Consider the following 19,430-nt stretch of genomic DNA (forward strand, 5'->3'; position numbering starts at 1 on the left):
CAAAAGCTTCATTCAGAGGCACAGCGTCAGATGCAGGGGGAGCTGGGGGGGCATGACAGAAGATGATTGCAGGAAGTGTATGGGACAACCTTCTGGACAGGAAAGCAAGAAATACCTTTGTGCTTGTAACTCAATACTAAAGCCAAGCTGAAATAGAAATGTTTGAGAAATGAAGCTGTCACAGGTAACCCACTGCTTATTAGAGATTAAAGGATGCCCCTACGTGTACATGCGTAATGCCTGCAATTACTGAGGGCCCAGGAGATCTGTCTATTCGTAGCACTGCTTTCTTCTGATTGCTGCTATGTGCATGTGATCAGGATTCAAAATTTAACTTGCTGTCACTGACATTTTTAACCATCTGCCTCTGGATAACACCTTGTTTTCCCACTTCATGCAGAGTGATACAGAACCATGAAATAACTGAGGTAGGAAGGGACCTCAAGAGGACAACTGGATCCAACCCACAGGCCTGATGTTTGGTCAGGTGGTCCAGGAACAAAGCCAGATCAAAGAGGCCATTATTTCACTATGTAAAATGTGCTTTTGTGAAATGATTCTCATTTACCCAATCCAAGTTGTGATGAACTTTTATGTGAAAAGGTTGCATGCTTTGGTGGCAAGAGCTTGGAGGCTGACAGGAGGGGATAATATGTGTGCCAAGGACTGTGCTACTGAACTGTAAACACAAGGACATTCTGCCATATTAGAAGCCATCCTAGAATAAACTTTTGTGCATACTTAAAAGAGACTTTTCTAGCTGCTAATTTCTTCAGAAATTGCTCAGACTAAGCAGAAGATTCCTTTCCACTGTAGCCCTGGGCTACACAAAGAAATGGGAGGCTCAGCTGATAGAGGAAAAAGGAAAGGAAAGGAAAATGAGCCTGATGGGGAGGTGAAAAGGGAAATGGATTGAGGGCAAAGAGACCAGGATTCAAAACTGAGGGATGGGACAGTGAGTTGCTGGGCTGAACGATGCAAGGAGAACAATTTAATGTGAACCTGGATATGTCTGTGCACATGGGGACAAATTATCAGGCCACTGCAAAACGTGTCCCTCCCCACTGCTTCTTTGAGATGTAGGAACAGTGATGCTGCTTAATGACATCTGCCCTTCTTCTTTTGATACTGCAGATGCTGTGAGAGGGGCTCAAACAGCACAGGGGGAGGTTGGTCTCCAGTAGGACTGAGCTTGTACAACAGAGGCTTTTCTGAGCTTGCACAACAGAAGCTGTCTCAAGATGTAGACAAAAATCAGCTGTAATCCACGTGCTTACACTGCAACGACCTTGCACCATGCCCCTACACTACGCACAGCTCACTGATAAGCAAGCACAGTATCTATCAGGAAAAATTTGCCATTTGAAAAGATGAGTTTCTGCCACTATGATTATAGGCAGCTGTATGCAAGAGACAAAAAATTACAATCAAAACAAACATCAGAATTTGTGTTCAACTTATTGCTGCTTGAAACAAATGCAAATTAATTTTAACACAGTAACCTACCTGAGCACTGATGGAAAAATTATTTCTAATGATTGCAGAGCAGCAGGAATTACAGCTAGTTCATTGGCTTTCCCAACTGAAAACCAAACAGGCAAAATACTACTTTGGATTTTAATTCAACAAAGTACTTGGGGACAAGGTTCAGCCTTGATTTACATTCACTGTACTGAAATGAAGCCTAAAATACCTTTTGTTTTTCCACTTCTGTTCTCACAAATACACACACAAGATGTGACAGTAGCTTCGAACCAAGAGTACCTGATGCTATGGAAAGAGAGCTGTGTGAATGGCTGTACAGTTGTCTCTGTCAGCAAGGAATGTTTCAGCATCTGAGATTTGAATATTTAGTGCTTGTCTAGAAGCCCTTCAGGGATAAAGGACGCTACAGAGAATCCTTCAAGCCTTTATACGGTGCTTTAGAAGGAAGCACTGTAATTTCTGAATGAGTCAGTACATCTTAATTTTAGTATATTATTTATGTATTTATTAACTTTTAATGGTTTAATTTAACTTTAGTTAAATAATTAGATTCTCCTCCAGACAGAGAATTCCACATGGTGGAACCCCCTTACAAAAGGCTCAGCCCCCATAGTGGTACATGAGGACGAGGACGTTCCTGCTGCAGCCGTGGCAGTTCTCTTGCTGTCTGACATGGCCCTGTGCCTGTGGGAAGCACTGTTCAGAGGGAATGAAGAGCAGCTCTTGTCAAGCCAGGTACAGGTGTCTGTTGCTACGTCTGACCTTTCTCTAGAATAATCAATGAGACATTTAAAATGAGATCTGTTTGCACCTATTACAAGGAAAGCTGAGTGTGTATTGCTTGTAAAAGCCAGAGTAATGTTGTGCATTGCGATTTGTTTTTTTAAAGCAAACATGTAAGAAAGAAGTAAACTAAGAGTCATGACATGAGGCTTAAAGCACACAGTTATACTGCACCTCTGATCAATATCCAACTTCCCTCCTTTGGGTGAAGGAATAGAATACACCCTCAGTAAGTTTGAAGATGACACCAAGGTGGCAGGAAGTACTGATGTGCCTAAGGATAGGTAGGCCCTACAGATCGATCTGGATAGGCTGATTGATGGGCTGAGGCCAATGCTGTGAAGTTCAACAAGTCCAAGTGCAGGTCCTGCATCTTAGAGGTGATCTTAGAGGTCTTTTCCAAACTTAATGACTCTGTAATTCTATCATTCCTTCTTTTCAGGAAATATGGACAGATGCTTTCTTGTCTTCCAAACCAAATATTTTACAGGTAGCAGCAACTTGATGCAGAAGGCACTCTATGCACTCTGTGCATCCTAACTGTGCATTCACCAAGTGTGAAAGAAAGTCAGGAGTTAGTGTTTCCCCTTATTTGAGTGCTGATGTATTCTGCAAGCCAGAATTCGTGGAGCTGGAGTACAATTCAATGAGTATGGCCCATTTCTGGTCCCTCCGCACTATGTTTTATAGAAAATTGAGCAGGCAACATCTTCATCCACAAATTCTTTTCTGACCGCAACCCCTTTAGCGTAAGCTTTCAACACTCTCCTCTATTTTGTGTTACCTCATCCTACCTGTGTAGGATGCACCAGGCGCCCCACTATAAAGTACCTGAACGTCTCCTGACAGCACAGCGAGAGCCCGCGAGACAGAATGGAGCAGGAAGAGTGAGAGCCCGCAGCCCATTTGTTGCACAAATCAGAAGTGGGAAAATGAGCTTTAGTCAAAGCCTGACTAAACATCACTGGAAAGGAGAGCAGGAGGAAAAGGAAAAATTTACAAGCTTATTGTACCCTTCTCGCAATATGGCACATGAATAAATGCCATCAAAGTTCACCGTGTATTAAAAATACCATTATTATATTTCCTTTCTATGGGACCTTGGAATCTTAAACAAGAGTCCCTCCCCAAGGAGCTGGTTGAGTCACCATCCCTTGATGTGTTTAAAAACCATTTGGATGCGGTGCTCAGGGACATGATTGAGCAGAGGGTTGTTAGAGTTCGGGTAGTATGGTTAGGTTGCGGTTGGACTTGATGATCTTTAAGGTCTTTTCCAACCTGAGAAATCCTATGATTCTATGATTAAGACAGACTTAGAAAGTTCATTTGGTTTCTCAGGCTGTCTCTTCCACCTGACACATTTCCTGAGAAGTTACATTAGAAATACTCTCAATGCACAGCTCTTCCACTGCCATCAGTCATCGCAGAATCTGAATGCCAGATTGGTACCTCTCCAAGTGGTACAAAATGTAAGTATCTCTTGAGAAGAAAGAACACAGTGCAAAAAATTCTCTCTCAAAAGTCTTTAGAGACAGCAATTGCTAGTTATCTTGAACCACCAATTTCACATCACGTTAAACACTTTCCATTCTAGCACTTAGATGGTAAGACAAGGCACTCTGCATCTTGCAGGATTGGGGTGCATACAAACATCCTACATAAAGAAGATGATAACAAAGAAAGAAAGCAGAATACTAAGCAATTGGAGCTACATCAAGACAAATAATCACATACTTTATGAAGGGCTTAAGAGTTTTGAGACTTTTTAAGTATGCATGCTTCTATTTAGTGGTACTTCATAGTACAAGCAGACAGAAAAATCAGTCTCACAAAAGGAAAGTGATTGCAGAGAAGGCAGTGGAGAATCAGGCTGTGGAGTATGGTTCTTGATGTAAAAGATGAAGGCAGCTGCAGGTTACTGTCCCCTAAGTGAAACAGGAGTGGTCTGCAAGTTCTAAATCACAATCCAGCTCTCACTGAAGGAAATGGAAAATCTCTCTAGTTACTTATATCAGAAATTGACATTCTTGCTGTAAAATAAACTCTTCATATTGGGCATGATTACATCTGGGGTAATCATACAAGTGATGACTCCTTTTGCTGCAGGAATTAGTGAAAGAAATTTCCCAGCTTGTGTTCAAGCATGTCAGACAGCACAATAATCCCGACCATCTTCAGAAAGCACTTGATGATTTTTGGATAAAACATCCTAGAAGAAATGACATTCACACTCCACCTGACTTGAGATAGAAGATATACAATCTACTGCACACTCCAGCAGGTTCCACACATTGTATCTCTAAATATTTCTTCGATGAACAGTGGATAATGGGGGAAAAACTTTTGCTTGAGACAAAGAGTTGAACTTCTAGCTCAATAAAGGGCTGTGCCAGATGTGATCAAAAGAATGCACTGCTGGATCTTCTCCATCCTGTCCTAAGAAAAGGTACAGATCACATAGAGATCGGACACAGTAAACTTTTCCTCAAAAAAAAAAAGGTTTCTGGCAAGCATTTGCTGTCAAGTTCCCTGCACTGTTTTTTGTGGAGTTTTGTTATGATATGGGAAGTAAAAGGAAATCTTTATTACTGGGCGAAGTTCACGATCTGTTTGCTGAGCACACTTTGCCTCTTTGTCTCAACACACATTTTTACCTTTTAACCTGCAGGCTGGCAGATTTTACAAGTTTTATGATATAGCAGCTACTGGAAAGGAGCAGCAAGCACATGAGCCTAGTAAGGCCTCACTACCATGATTTGCTTGTGAGAATTGTACCCTACTTTTATTACATAACAATAAGAATAGGGAATGAGCCTCCATGTTATTAATCTGTCCAAAATTTTAGCTGCTCTTTTCCATTTGACCTCAGTACCGAGCTGAGTAATAAGTTCACTCTTACTACTAAGTAAACGTTGCCACATCTTCTATTTGAATTTGCACAACTTGAGCTACAAGATCAAAAGCATCTCTAATACAGTTTTTCTAGGTGGGCACTGGGAGACTGCGATCAGGCTGCCCTGTAACTGCTAAAAGTGCTGCTTCCTAGTGTGAGCTCGTGGCTTCCAAGGCAACAGATTCAAATAGGAGGACAAGCCTCAGTACTCTCTGAACATAACAAGGACAGTCCTAAACCATCTCTGTCCGTGAGATTAGGAAAATACCACTGTTTGTTCTGAAAGCCTTTGCGCTTGTGTACAAGTACACTCTGCTCCATTTTTGCTCCTCAAAGTTAACAGAGACATGCCTGTGGGGTGACTTCCTGCAAGTATTTACATATTTATGCTTCTGACCTGAATTAGTCAGTTTTTCTGTCTGAAGCCTGACCTTTGGTCAGGTCTGAGACCTGCCTGAACTTTCCACTTCTGCTGGAATAGATTCCTCCTGGAAGTCCCAAATATTTCAGGAGCAGACACAGAGGTTTTTACCCTTAATAGCTGTTATGTCCTCCCACCTCATAAGTGCCTAGCTTCTTCCCACAGCAGTGCCTCTTGGCTTTGTGGGGTGAATGCTGCAGAGGAAGGTTGTCTGGGGCTGTGGCCCACCAGGTGACAGACTGCTGGTCTGTGTCACACTAGGGTGCCCCATACGGCCGAAGGGATGAGAGCAGGCAGGGGGACAGAGAAACAGCAAATCTCTTCTGGGAAAGATGGAGTCATCTGCAGTCATCCCTAAGGGAGAAAGACACGGATGTGCAGAGGTGGAAGCTGCACTGAAGTTCACTGTCACAGCTGCCATTATTGCCTTATCTTTGTTCACTCAAGCTTCTCTTGCACATGTGTAAAACTTGTGGGCTTATTTATGGAATGCCTGAGACACTGTAAACTGACCTGGCTCACACCAGCCTGAAATGTACCCAGCCCAGACCTGTTGCCCATTCTAGCTTCCTGCCCTTCTCCTGACCCAGCATGAGAATTCTCACTGCAACCGGGCTGAGAGGCCCAACTGGCTTGGAGAAACTGCAAAATGAATAATCCCCACTGTGCCTGAGCTGGCACAGCCTTCTGGGTGGAGGAGGGCATGGCCTGGGGCAGGAATTAACAAGGGAAGCCAGAGAGGAGACTGCCTTAGCCTGGCAGTGCTTGCATAAATGCCTTTTCCTTAGGATACATTTTTGAGCTCATCTATATGATGTGGTAGCATAAAACCTGTGTCTTTCTACAGCAACTTTCCTTGAGGCTCATACTCATTCATCATTGCAAAGTAGCTGAAATATCTTGGGAAAACAAATAATGACAACAGTAAGAACTTGCTTTTTCTCCTGCAAGAGCATGGACTCCACAGATTCTTTTCATAGCCTCTACAGCTTTCCACTGAAAGAAATACTTCTGGATTTCAATCCACAGCAAAAATCTCATCCAGACACTCACACTAATTTATGTATAAAAAATGAGATTATAACAAAGGGACTCTGAGATGTCCAAGCCCTTCCTTTCCCTCTGTTCAGGAAGTCAGGGGAAAAGCCAACAGACCTGTCCTCACAGGCATGGATACCCTACCCAGCAGCAAACATGCCTGCAGTTTTTTCCCTGGAACAAAACTAAAACAAGCAGAGTAATGTTTTTCCTCCAGTGTTTGTGTTCTATTTATTTTCTGTTGCTACCTTTGTGCCTGCAGTAACACCAATGTCCGCTGCGCCCAGGAAGCCCCTGATTTTGCATCTGCTGCCTCACTTTGTAAACCCCAAAGGACTGCAGTAGATAAACTCTCCCTTTGCAGCTGGCAGTATCGTGGGATTATTCAAGATTGGGGTGAACAGGCAGAATACAACAGGTAAAAACATAAAAAGAGGCTTCCAGCTGGGACAGGGATTGGAAATATAGTGGGACATACATCTCAGCTGTGCTCTCAGCAATGTTTGAGGAACTGGAGTGTTGCTTCCTTTTCCTGACTTATTCTTCCAGATTTCTCTCTTACTGCCTTTATTTCTCTGCTGTCTTCCTGACAGTTCACAGAAAGCAACATACTGAAAGGCCACTGGCAGATTCAGACAAATTTTTGAGGGTAGGCGAATAGTTGCAGGGGTTTATTCACTCAGTTTCAAGTAGAAAAAAAAATGCACAAGCAACCTATTGAGGAAAACAAATCAACAAACCCAACTATCTGCACACATGCACAACTAACCAAGGCTAACTCACAGGCTTGTCATTCAAACCTTACTGTTTCCTTATTTCTGGTAGCATCACTTTCTGTATTGAAAGATGGCAACCTCTTCTCAGTAAAGAGTAAGGACTCCAAGTTTTCACACTCTGGGCAGCACAAGAACCATAAATAACAAGTTACTGAATGAGTCTCACTTCGCTAGGCATGACTTTCTGAAACCTGTATAATGTGTGAAGTCATTTATTGCTTGGAGACCTGTTAACTAGGCAGCCATAAAAACCCATTGCATCTCATTGTTTGAAGCCTGAACTCCATCATTTCTTTCTAAGCTGCTTTTTGGGTACATGCGGAAATCAAACCCTTGTAAAATCTTTTTAATTTCCTGCTCTGGTACTTTGGGTCCACAGACCTGTAAGATATTTCACTTCTTTTTTTTTTTTTCTTTTTTTTTTTTTTCCTCCACATTACTGGTAAACTCCTTCAGTTTCAGCCATGATGCCTATAAACAAAATTCATGTCAGACAAGGCAGGGGTTCCAAGATAGACAGTTATTAGCTCAGAGCCAGAGTGTTTCATTTTAGACTTCATCCCCATTTAAACCATGAAAACCTCAGTAAGTATTGAATTTAAATCCACTTCTTACTGTCGCTTTCTCTGGACCTTTGTCAAAGGACTCGTTATTAGTTTGTTTTACTCTTAGAGCCCTTGTTCTATATCAAGTATAACTGTGCACGTGCACAGAACAAGAAACAGTCTCTGTCCTGGAGCATTTAGGATCCCAGACAGACCAAACAAAAATGAGGAAAGGAGAGGAAAGAAAGGGAGGACCTGTCTTTCTGGCATGTGCCGCACAGCAGGTGAAAGGGTTCAGAAGGAGAGCTCAGTATTCCCAAGACTTAATCTTACCTACCTTACCTACCAGGGCAGATTATGTCATACTCTTGTTAGAGGAAACAAAACAAAGTATATAATAAGGGCTGGGTGGCTTCTGTCCCTTGCAGGAACAACCATAAGACTTTGTAAGCCTCAGCTCAGCAATATGACTGTTTTCCAAGCCAAGATGCCACAAGTGTGTCAAAGTAGGTTTAATGGTTGTTTCTGTTCTCTGAATAGTGCTGAGAAGTATTAGAGGATATCAGTGAGATCGGCTGTCCCAGAGAAACTCCAGGGAATGGCTGCTCTCTGTCCCCTGGGCAGCAAGCCTTCTCCACTCTACTGTGCCCACAGCCAAGATCAAGGCTCAGGGTACTTGGCCAACCAGGACAACATTGCCAAGGAGCTCCAAAGCAGTGCAACAGTTGGCATCAGCATCATACAATTCTCACTTCCTCTGTAATAATTAAGCATTTAGTAGGAAAGTATTCAGAAGAAGTACATCAGAGTATTTTCAAAAGCCAACTGCCCCAGTGTTCCTGGTGTAACTCACATATCTTCTAGGGTACTGCAGAAACCCTGAACTAACTCTGCAGTTCTCAACAGGAGTTTATAGGAAATTAAGTCATTCCCAATGGTCATTCAAAGTAAGGGTTACTGACAAGGAAAGGGATGAAATAAAATGTTCTTGTTGTTCTAGACAACAAAAAGGACTACTAAGGAAATAACTTTATAACCTGAGAAAAGTCTGCAGCTTTAAGGAATTCTCCCCTAAAGGTTGTAAAGCTTTTACTATGCAAAGTATTTTTGCTATTATATACACTGGCGGCCACTAAGTGCAGCTATTATTTCTGGCGGTCATTCAGAGAAGGTCAGGACAGATAAAGTGTTTAACAGAGGTTGTTTGGGTAGATCCATCTGGGTTTTTAACAACCCATACTGTCTACTGTGGCTTTTTAAAAGATGCTCGATTTTTTTCTGGATCTAATAAATTACAGTCTTTCCTTTTATTTGCTATGTTTTATTATTTGTCAGGCTACAGCAAAGAAAGTCTTCTTTACAATGCCCGCATTTTCCTATAGAGGTTATACACAAGCACTCAAAAAAGGGCTGATTCTTTGCTGAGGGGTAGAGGTGCAACCTACATGGAGGTCCCATTTTCTTGGTAAGGGCTCCATGGAGCCATGACCTGGTCCCTCTCCCTCCTTACACCATGGGGTGAGCATATGCCTCAGAGGGAACAAGGAGGGAAGGTTGCAACCATAGGGCAAGGAAACAAGATGTTAAAAGGCCGTAGCAAGGAGCCCAAGATGGAGTTTCAGAAAGAAAACATTTTCAGGTTGTGTGAGCACCTAAATAAAGTAGCCTAACTAGTTGGGAAGGAGTGTATTAGCATTCTTAATGCTCACACTGCATGGTTTGGTAGTGCAGAATTTCAAACCTAGCCCCATCACAAACTCTCTGCACTGCACAGAGCAAACCAAGCAACTCTCAGCATCCCACTGGGTGCACTGTATGGCCAACGCTGTCCAGTGAGGATCTCTGACGCTGTTTATGGGTACTTTGTTTCAAAACAGAAATGAAATATCGCTAGGACTATATTGCTTTGAAACGTTCTGCAAAAGGCTTGTAGACTGTGAAGCAGGTATGTGTTGATATCCCTATTGTACAGGCAGAGCTAGAAAGCAACATCTAGAAAATGTGTTCCCCATCTGATGCAAATAATTTGTGCTGAAGTAAAATTATTTAAACCTTGCAGGGAGAGAATACTCACATCCAGCAGTCATTCTAGACATACATTAATGCTTTTTGTACTGGCAGACAGCGCTGCCCCAGCCTGTGATTCAGGTGCCTTTGTCACTTACCTGAGTTTGTCTGCTACAAAAATCACACGCCGCTCCAAGAGGAGAGAAGCAAAGATCCTGATGATCTGACGCACACTGAGGCACTTGAAAAGGCATTCAAAGTCCACATGTTCCAGGCGCGAGTCCATCGGCCGCCGCAGCTCAATGACCTGAACACGTTCAACAGGTATCAGTCAGTGTCACTGGTCAGGTCTGACAGACCCAGGGGCACGCAGCACCCTGGCCCAGGCATGCCTGCTGAGGGGACAAACACAGCAACCCCCATCCTCTTTTGGAAACTGAGGCTGGAGGCATAAAACTCCAGAGAAACAGTGCACTACACAGTCCACTGTCATTTCATGTTCTTCCCAGAATACAGACATGCATTAAATCTACTATCATTTCCTAGGGAAGTGTAATTCTGCCTTCTAAACACTCTCTCACAAATGTAAAGCTTGGCTGAGTCAACAGAATTAAGTACGTAACAAAAAAGAACTGGAAGTTTCCAAGGTTAAAACAGTCATAAAGCCAAAGTATATTTGGTATCAACTTGGCTTGCAATTCAAATTCACATCTAGATGGGAGCCAGGGACTGATCTTAAGCATCATGCCAAGTTTAATCCCAATTTACTTCATCTTTCCTCCTTTATAATGCACAAGTCACTAGCTGGTGTTTAATCGTTTTGCTGTCATAAATACATGTACATACGTGTGTGTATATATATATATATATATACATACTTAACTGGGAGTAAGGACAAGGTCTTAGATGGTGACTTGTGACATCCCTTTAAAGTCTAATTGTCATACTTCATCCATGACCTCGGACCCTCTCCTTCCTTTTCTCAAATGCACTTTGCTTGATTCCTTTATTACATCTTCCTTTTATTCTGCAATTGACATGCTCAGATGTGGAACTTGTAGGCAGAGGACAGAAAAGAGATAGAAAAATATAATGAAGAGAGTAAGAGAGGAATAAAAATATGAAGTGCAAGACAGAAAATGATGAACTACTGAGGAAACTGAGGAAACAGAAGGGGAAGGGGAAAAGCAGACCAACTTAAAGCTGTGTCGAAATCTTTGTAGACATAGCAGCACATATACATCTCCTTCTTCCCATATGTCCAAAAATCACCATCATCTTACTGCTTTAAACCTCCTTTATGCTTTCATAATTTCACTAGCAAACTGTATTAGGTTTAAGGTTGAGAAGCCCTTACAAAATTCCTCACAGACACACTGTTTTAGGGATATGAGCAGCAGCAAGATCACAGGATACGAAACACAAAACCAGTTCCTACTGGTTAAGCTGTAATACTATTCGTGTTTGAGATGCCCACTTTCATTCCTTAGTACTGGGGCTGGAATCTCAAACCATATTTAAGTGCCCAACCACGAGGAGCTAATTTTGCTGCAAAACTTCCAGCACTAATATCTCGCTGGGGTGTAGGATGCAATGCAAGTTACAGCAGCTTTAGATGCCATAGATGTTTTCTGTTATTTGGCAAAGCCTTCTGCTTCAGTCTGCTCTTCACAAAGAAATATACTGTCTACTTCCCAATTAATCATCATCTTTGTTTAGGCCAGAAGAGCCACAATGGAAGGACAAGATTCTGTTCCTAATTAAGATGGTGCATTCCATTTAGATAACGAGTTTGTACTAGCATAACACAGAGTAAAGCTCAGCCTGAAGAGTTGTTTGTTTGTTTGGAATCATTGCAATATTATTCTCTGGGAGAGTTCAGATGCTTGAGTGGAGGATAGAGAAGCTGGAGATCCACGGCTCCCGGATACATCCACATCACAAAGGCATTATCAGATCTTACTGCTGCTATGCCAAGCAGCCCTTCAATTTTCCTTCGCTTCTCCAGAAGAAAATGCATGTGGCTTAAAAACATCCTGCAAATCACTTTTACAAGGCACCCCTCACATTTCATCCCAAGTGACATTATAGGTCCACTCCATTACACTTGGAGAAGACATGGTTCAATGTGAAAAACAGTAATAGCATTGCAGAACTAACCCTAGGAGTTGTAAAATAACCAAAAGAGAATTTTCTTGCTTTTGCTAAGTGGGACAAATTCTATTCTTACCTGCGGTGAATAATTTCTCTATACTGTTGCTCTTCTGAATGCAGCTACTGCATATTAACGTCAGGACACATAGAGTATAGAAGGACATGCGAGATATCTAGTAACTCTCAAGTTAAGAGAAACTTTAAGCAAAATACCACCACTGTCACTTTCCATAAGGTCTATGTTTTACAATGCTAGGTTTCTGCCTGATTGAGACAGTAAAAAAATAATAATAATAATAATAATAAAAAAAAGTAATGCTGTTTGCAAAACCAAGGCAACTTATTAAAAATTACGAAATAACAAATACATAACTATAAATCAGTTTATAATAATCAGCAGGAACTTATTAACGTATCAACACTGTAGCAGCTCCTGCACTTCTCAATTTAAGTACCATCCCGTATGACTTGCACTACCTGCACCTCCTGCTTTTCTTTTGCTGTTTGTTATAGGCAAGATGATGGTGACGGCTTTGGTGCTTAATGTTTCCTGTTATTTTTTTACCTCATTGCCAGCTCCAGGCAGAAAAGTTTTGACTTTGATCGTCTTTCCAGGTGCAGGAAAAGGAGATTCCATCAAACTCCTCATAAATGGATAAACCAAAGCAGCAGATATGCCCCTTCTCCTTTCAACCTCATCCAGGATCTAATCCATTAGTAAGACATAAGAGAGAAAAGAGAGAGAACAGGTCAGCACCCCATACACTTTTGAAACATCTTCTGATCCACATGTGCCTAAACACATGGCAGATCTAAGTTTAATTTTCTTTTTCCATACATTTCTGCAATGCCATTAAAACCACAGTATTTGACCCTACAGTAAGAGTGACTCATCTTCCACTTACAGTATGAATTCCTTCCATGCATGCAGTTGAACAAAGAGACAAAGAAGAAACAACAAATCTGCAAAACTGAAGCAAGTTCAAGCATGGCAAAATGGGACCTATATTGTTGGGACTTGACCCGAACAACAGCGTGAGCTGTGGAAAGATCAACACAAGCCCCATGGTTACAGGCCAAGTGAGTGTCAAGTCTCAGTTGTGAACCCAAGGTTTGCATTAAGGAGCATTAATAAGGAGCTCATTTTTTTTTCCACTGCGCCTGACTGGGCAGGAAAAAGCCAGACTGACAAGAAAAGCACCCCCGACATGCTATGACACCACCAGGAGAGAGCTCTAGGTCCAGGCTCAGCCATGATGACAGCAGTCACTTTGCAGTCTGCGCCAAGCTGGAGCCAGCTGTGAGAAGCCTTATGAAGCATGCCCAGCTGTTTACAGAGGGTGTCTGCACTAAGGTCATTTTCTGTTTAACATGACGCAGGGCTGGCAAGCCGGTTCTGAAATGAGCAGATGGAACTTCTTACAGATAGAAAGGACTATCATTTTCTTCTCCTTTTGGTCACATGGAGCAGCATAAATTAGATCACAGCTAAGCTTTCCCACATTAGACAGACCATATAGATGATAAACCTAAAGTAGACAAGAAAGCAGGCTTCAAAGCAGTTAGTGGTTTGACCTGAAAGACTGATCTCCTAACCACCACTCGAGACCAAAAGGCTATGCATGTGTTAGTGGATCTGAGCCAGGCATTTTCCCTTGTTTCTTTTGGAAATGCTTTTTTCACTGAAACAGAACATTAAAATATACTTAATCATAAGCTGGTGACTTACAACGATAGCTAATGACACCAAATGCCAACAGAAGCATTCACTGGTGTATAGTTTCTCCTTCCTCTTCACTGCACACTGAAAGCTGAACTCTAAAGCAAAGCTGCAATCCTTGTCTGTAGAAGAGGCAGATAACCCCTATCTTGTAACTGACTAGGTCCAGAAGTAAGGACATACTTGGTTCTCAAGTCTCTCTTAGTAGTAGGTATTGAGCAGTGAACTTAAAAGGCTTCAAGGAAGATGAAAATAATGTAAGTTATCCAAACCAGCATGATACATATTTTAAAACAAAGAACTACTTTTGCTTTCCTGATAAATAGTACCCAAGGTTCAGTATCTTGTGGTCTTTCATCAGTCACATTTTTTCTGTAAGATTGCTGTTCCTTGTTTTGACTAACACTGCAGAGGGCACCATTACCGAACTGTGCAATTAGGACAGCCCAGGTTTCCCTCCAAAGAAAGAGACTGATTCAGTTTTCAATAACTGCCTTCATCCACATCTGTCTCCAAAAACAATGAAGAAGCTGAGACTTGAACTCTTCCTCCTTCCCTTAGAAGCTGTTTCATCCAAAACCTTTCCAGATGTGTTGCTTGGAGTTTGTGCTTAAAACCTGTGCTAAATCCAGCCCAGAGCTGGAGTCTGCACCAGGTCTTTCCAAGCACCCTGCTCTCATTGTGGCACCTGTATTTTCAGGAGATGATCAGCTCTTTGCAGTACAGTACGGATCCAGTGGGGATTAGGCCCTTTTGTGTCCCAACCCCTCCCTCAGCCCATAACTTAAAAAAAAGCATGGGTGTACTACAGCTCCACTCATGGACTCATATGTAATTCAATGGGAGCCTTCCCTTCTGCTCAAAGGTCAAGAATTTGAGGGTCTGCCTGCCAGCTGCCTGATCTGCTTCTGTTAAAACCAGTGAAATTGTGCTTACCAGTCAGCCCCCAGTTGACTTTGACTGGATGAACAGACATTTTGAGACTAGAGATTTAACTGGGAAAGCAGTCAATGTGCAATTTCGGTTTGATCATTCCTGTCTGCTGCAGACTTTACATTCCAGCTGCAGAGATATTTGGTGTAAGTAGGACACTCACATTTCCATTTTTCAGACTTTCTAAATTTTTCCCCTTTCCCAAGGTTTCCATTGAAAATTAGTCATTATCAAAATTAGATAAAAAGATAAAAGCAAACAAAGAGCCTCGGGACCTCTCTACACAGAAAGAGCTTTTTTGAGCTGTGTTATCCCCCCAGAATAATGTGTTTCATTTTGCTTAGGATATCTGTGTTTACATATGTGTTATGTCTAAGGGTCACTGTTATAAACCCTCAGATGCAGAGGTTTATGGAAGACCTCAGAAGCAGAACTGCAATTAACTATTTCAACACCATTGTTTTTCTTCACACAAGAATTGTGTTAAACTAAGTTTTATCTGTGAAGACTGTTTTGATGAAAGCTAACATTCCATGTGATTACTAGATCCTATGGACAATATTTTTATTAACTTCAATAGTTAATGTGCTTGTTTCAACTTTATTCTATACACATGAAGAAACAAAATTCATCTTTAGGTCCTGTCAGACTCTTTGTATCTGCAGTGAAAATCTCTGGCAAATTAAAACATTCCTATGAATGTCCGTATCAAAATTTGAATGGAGGAAGACAACCATCTGACATCAGACATATTATCTTTCTCCACAAATCGCCAGCAAATCCTATAGGGTAGCTCTGGAGGAGCTCACTGGATTTTGCAGGACTCTTCCAGATGACTGGAGGTCCTAAACTGGCAGTCAGAGAGATGTTTCAAATGTTAACCAATCAGTAACGTTTTAAACAGCTTATTTTAATACCCTTTTGTCTTACAAAAGAATAATGCTTGCAGCCCTGGAGCTGACTAGCAGTTAACTGCTTCAATGGCAGTGCAATCTCTGTTTAGCTGCAGTGTTCTGCATATTGTCTTAATACTCTTACGTCAAGAAATGTATTACCTAGGTAAATTACATCAGCATATGATATAACTTTATTTGTTAATGTAAAGGCTTATTAGAAGACTATACATCCTTCCCTAGTCCTTTAGAATAAAAACATCATGTCAATGCTGTTAAGCATGCAGACTTCACTTATCAAATACTCCTTTTTCTTAACCTCATTATTCCACAGGGTGCTGGAGTAAAAGTGGTACTGGCCTACTGTTTGAACTGTAGATGCCAAGAGTTACAGCTCAGCACAGAATGGCTTTGGAAAACAATGGAAAAACCTCCAGTCAGCCAGATGATACAGACACTCAGATGTTTTTTGAATCAAGTTCTGCCTCAGTCACAGAAGTAATAAGACATTCTTTGATGAATCCAGTCATAGAGATGGAATATCCAAAACAGCAACTACAAAATACAGTTATCTCCCATCAAAGGAAGAAATTCTTCTCGTCTGGTTCATTGATGTGGATATTTCTCAGTAAACACTCAAGTGCAAAAACAACATTGTAAAAAAATCCTCTTACCTTAGAGAATAAGTCAAAGCACCCCAGGCGGCTGATGACACAATAGACTTCAGGTAGGCGTGGCCCTTTTCCACTAGGCTGATAACAGTAAAAAAGAGACTGAAATTACATACTGATTTGGAGCCATGCAGAAATATACTTCTCTCTCTAATCACATAGTTGGCCGTTGTGCAACGTCTTTCACCATTCATTTCTCCATCAAAATAGCTACTCTTGGAAAAGCATCATATTTCTCCCTTAGGACAGTAGGCTAAAAAGCATAAGTAGTTCTTACCCACTTTGAAAATCTCAGCGCATTGGAACTGTATTCAAACATTGCTCTGACTTGAAGCTATAAAAGCACATTTAACTATGGCTGTAACTCATGCCTTATACCACCACTGTCCTCTGCTCCTGCTGTGGTGAGGCTACCCCAGGACCATATGCTGGGAGGTGACAATTACAGTGCCAGGGAAGGAAATATGGCTGTAGTTCCCGATTCTCTCATGATGTTCGAAGACAGCTTAACTTCCAGAAAGCAAACTCACAGACCTAAACAAAGGCAAGCCGCATGAGCTGAATCATTAACTTTCTTAGATTCATGCATGATAAACACGAAACTCTTAAATAACTTCAACTGTGTCGAGAATGAATCAGTGGTGCATATCTCTTCCTCCCCAAAAAACCTGTCAAAATGGCTCTCTGAAACCATCCTATTAAAGATTTTTCCAAGAGAAGCAAACGGTTTAAACCTGCATGACTGAAGTGTAATCTCTCAGCCTACTGTAATCTGCAACACTGCCTGTGCTTGTGCAGGGAAAGGTCTGGTGGCACTATGTGAAAAAAGGTGAAAAAAGGGTACAACCATTTGCAGGATTTTGCTTATGTACTAAAAAAGAGTTCAAATCAGGCCAATACCAAACACTTTAGAAAAGCATCCTCACTGGCAAGGTTCGTAGAGCAGAGAGGCAGTCTGCCTGTGTCCTGCATGCATACAGTGAGCACAGATTGAAACACCCCTGCACAGGAGATCACCACTGTGTTTTTAACAAGCTGTGATACAGCACTGCAGTTTCGTATAGTTGTAACTGATTTTTATCAGTTACACAGGCACACACTTCCTAAGGGGAGTGATTTCAACAAGGCAGTTTACTGACTTCAGGTACCGTGATACACATTCCCAAGATACAATGCAAGGAAGTCCTGGTGCTGCTTTTGGCAGGAGCTATATCCAATATGGCACAGAGCAGCTGTAGAACAGTTCCCCACCAGCAAAAAACTGAAAGCAGGGTCTGAAACGACGGATAGGCCTCCTAATTCCTTTTATCTAGTGGAGTCAGCTGTACTTGTGAAACACTGAATAAAAAGTGTCTGTAAAAGAATCACCTGGCACCACTTAGCCTCCTCACACAGCTGTATATTATTGCTATGCAGGAGTGATAGAATCATCCCCAGAAATGCTGTGATAAAGGAGCTCAGAATCACTGTTTCCATCTGCTCTCTCCCAGTTGTGCATTGAGCCAAAGTGGCTGATCATCTCCTGTGCATCCACATAGAAGGCTGGCGTATTTTTTTAATCTTTGTTTCATTGTTTGACTCTGCAGGTACAGTAATTAACAGCCCTCAGTATGTTTAGCATTTACGTGTCACATCCATCGAGAGAAACTGAGGGGTAGCTGTGTTTTTCGAATTGGAATATCACAAACTGGGCTTGGACAGTCAGCAGGTGCCTGGCCTATTACAACAGAGACCACAAAAAATACTCGGACTAAGTGAATACAGATGTGTCTATTTCTGGATCCAAACCTGCTCACTACACGTCACGTCTCTGAAAAAGCAGAATCCTTTTTTGTCCATATTAGGTATAAAACCCTTTCTAAAGGCACTGAGTGATTATATCAAGCATGTGGGATTTTGGTTAAAATCATTGTGTCAAATCTACAGGAATGCCGAAGCCATGCCAGGAGACTTGGATAGCTCCCAGCCAAGAGCTGTCTCAGTGACTGCCAGTAAAAACATCACATTCCTGGGTCATCTATAAGATCAGAAACAATAACAGCTCAGCACTTACTAAAAGATTCTGCTTTATGAAATATCATTGCTTTCAAACGTTGTAAAGGCTACATGTCTAGGAGCTCTTTCCTCCTCATATAGAACAGACTTCTCTATTATTTCAAAGATGTTTCCTTGCAGACAGCACAGACTCCCAAGTGAATGCAAATCATCTGCAAGAGGCAGCACATAAAACCCTCAGGCAGAGCCATTGTGAGAGGCATTATTTCTCAAATTCCTAGCACTGGCAACTCTTCGCATAACTCTCCTCTCAGCCATTAGTTTACAGTTCAAAGACAGACCTAAACCACCTGCTCATTGTGTTATAGGTTTGTCTTTTTCCCAGAAAAATGGATGGGATAACTCAACCTTCCCATCCTCAATGTCTTCCTTCTCTGCTTGGACTTATCTCTCTTAACTAGCAGAGACTTATGGACTGCACACAGCATACAGTGCTGGTTTAACCTCCCCCCTTCCCAGAGAGCATTTCCAGTTTGAAGGCTGTGCTCAACAAGATAGCTGCAGCCTTGGAGCCCCATTCTGCCTCATTCTCTTTTACATGCAATCGATACGCCCAGTTCAAGGAAGCTGTGTCCTAAAGGAGCACCAGCTGACTCTGCCTTGACATATTGCCTTCCTCCTGAAGGAGGGAGGGTGGAGAGAATGATGTTTTGGTTTTTGAGTTGTTTGCAGAAAGCTCAGGATATTTTCAGCCTTAGTCCACCACAAACTAAAACACTGATGAGTTTTGTTGATAACAAGAGACAGATTCCCAAGAGCATGAACATAAACTGACAAGAACTTGGCTATGGGATGGAAGAGCTGAGATTTGCTTCAGGGCTGATCCATAAGCGGTTCAGGACAGTCTTGTTACAATGAGTTTAATGTGACGTTTGCTGAGTAACGTCTCCAAAACCTGCTTCATCATCTGCCTTCAGCAGGTGGAACAGACAACTTTTGCTCCTGAAAATAAGCCTACCACTTTTCTCTTTCAAAGCTCACCTCCCTACCCAGGTGCTTGAAATCCAGAAGATGTCTTCAGAGATGATCTCCCAGTCTGGCGTTGCTGAGATGCTC

At 41.9% G+C, this 19,430-nt stretch overlaps 1 protein-coding gene across 4 annotated transcripts in view; it reads right to left on the reverse strand.

The window, feature by feature from the left end:
- DENND2B (DENN domain containing 2B) overlaps positions 1-19,430 on the reverse strand; it is a 153,609-nt gene that overhangs the window by 9,593 nt on the left and 124,586 nt on the right. For all 4 annotated transcript variants that reach the window (XM_042882046.1, XM_042882049.1, XM_042882047.1 and 1 more), the window contains 3 exons: positions 16,323-16,400; positions 12,668-12,808; positions 10,107-10,255 (listed from right to left, as the gene is read on the reverse strand). In XM_042882046.1, coding sequence (XP_042737980.1) covers positions 10,107-10,255; positions 12,668-12,808; positions 16,323-16,400 — 368 coding nt within the window. The remainder of the gene's footprint in view (positions 1-10,106; positions 10,256-12,667; positions 12,809-16,322; positions 16,401-19,430) is intronic.

The sequence above is a fragment of the Lagopus leucura genome, unplaced genomic scaffold (assembly GCF_019238085.1).
Source record: "Lagopus leucura isolate 7727_CA_CO unplaced genomic scaffold, USGS_WTPT01 Super-Scaffold_100033, whole genome shotgun sequence".
In the NCBI taxonomy this organism is placed as follows: Eukaryota; Metazoa; Chordata; class Aves; order Galliformes; family Phasianidae; genus Lagopus; species Lagopus leucura.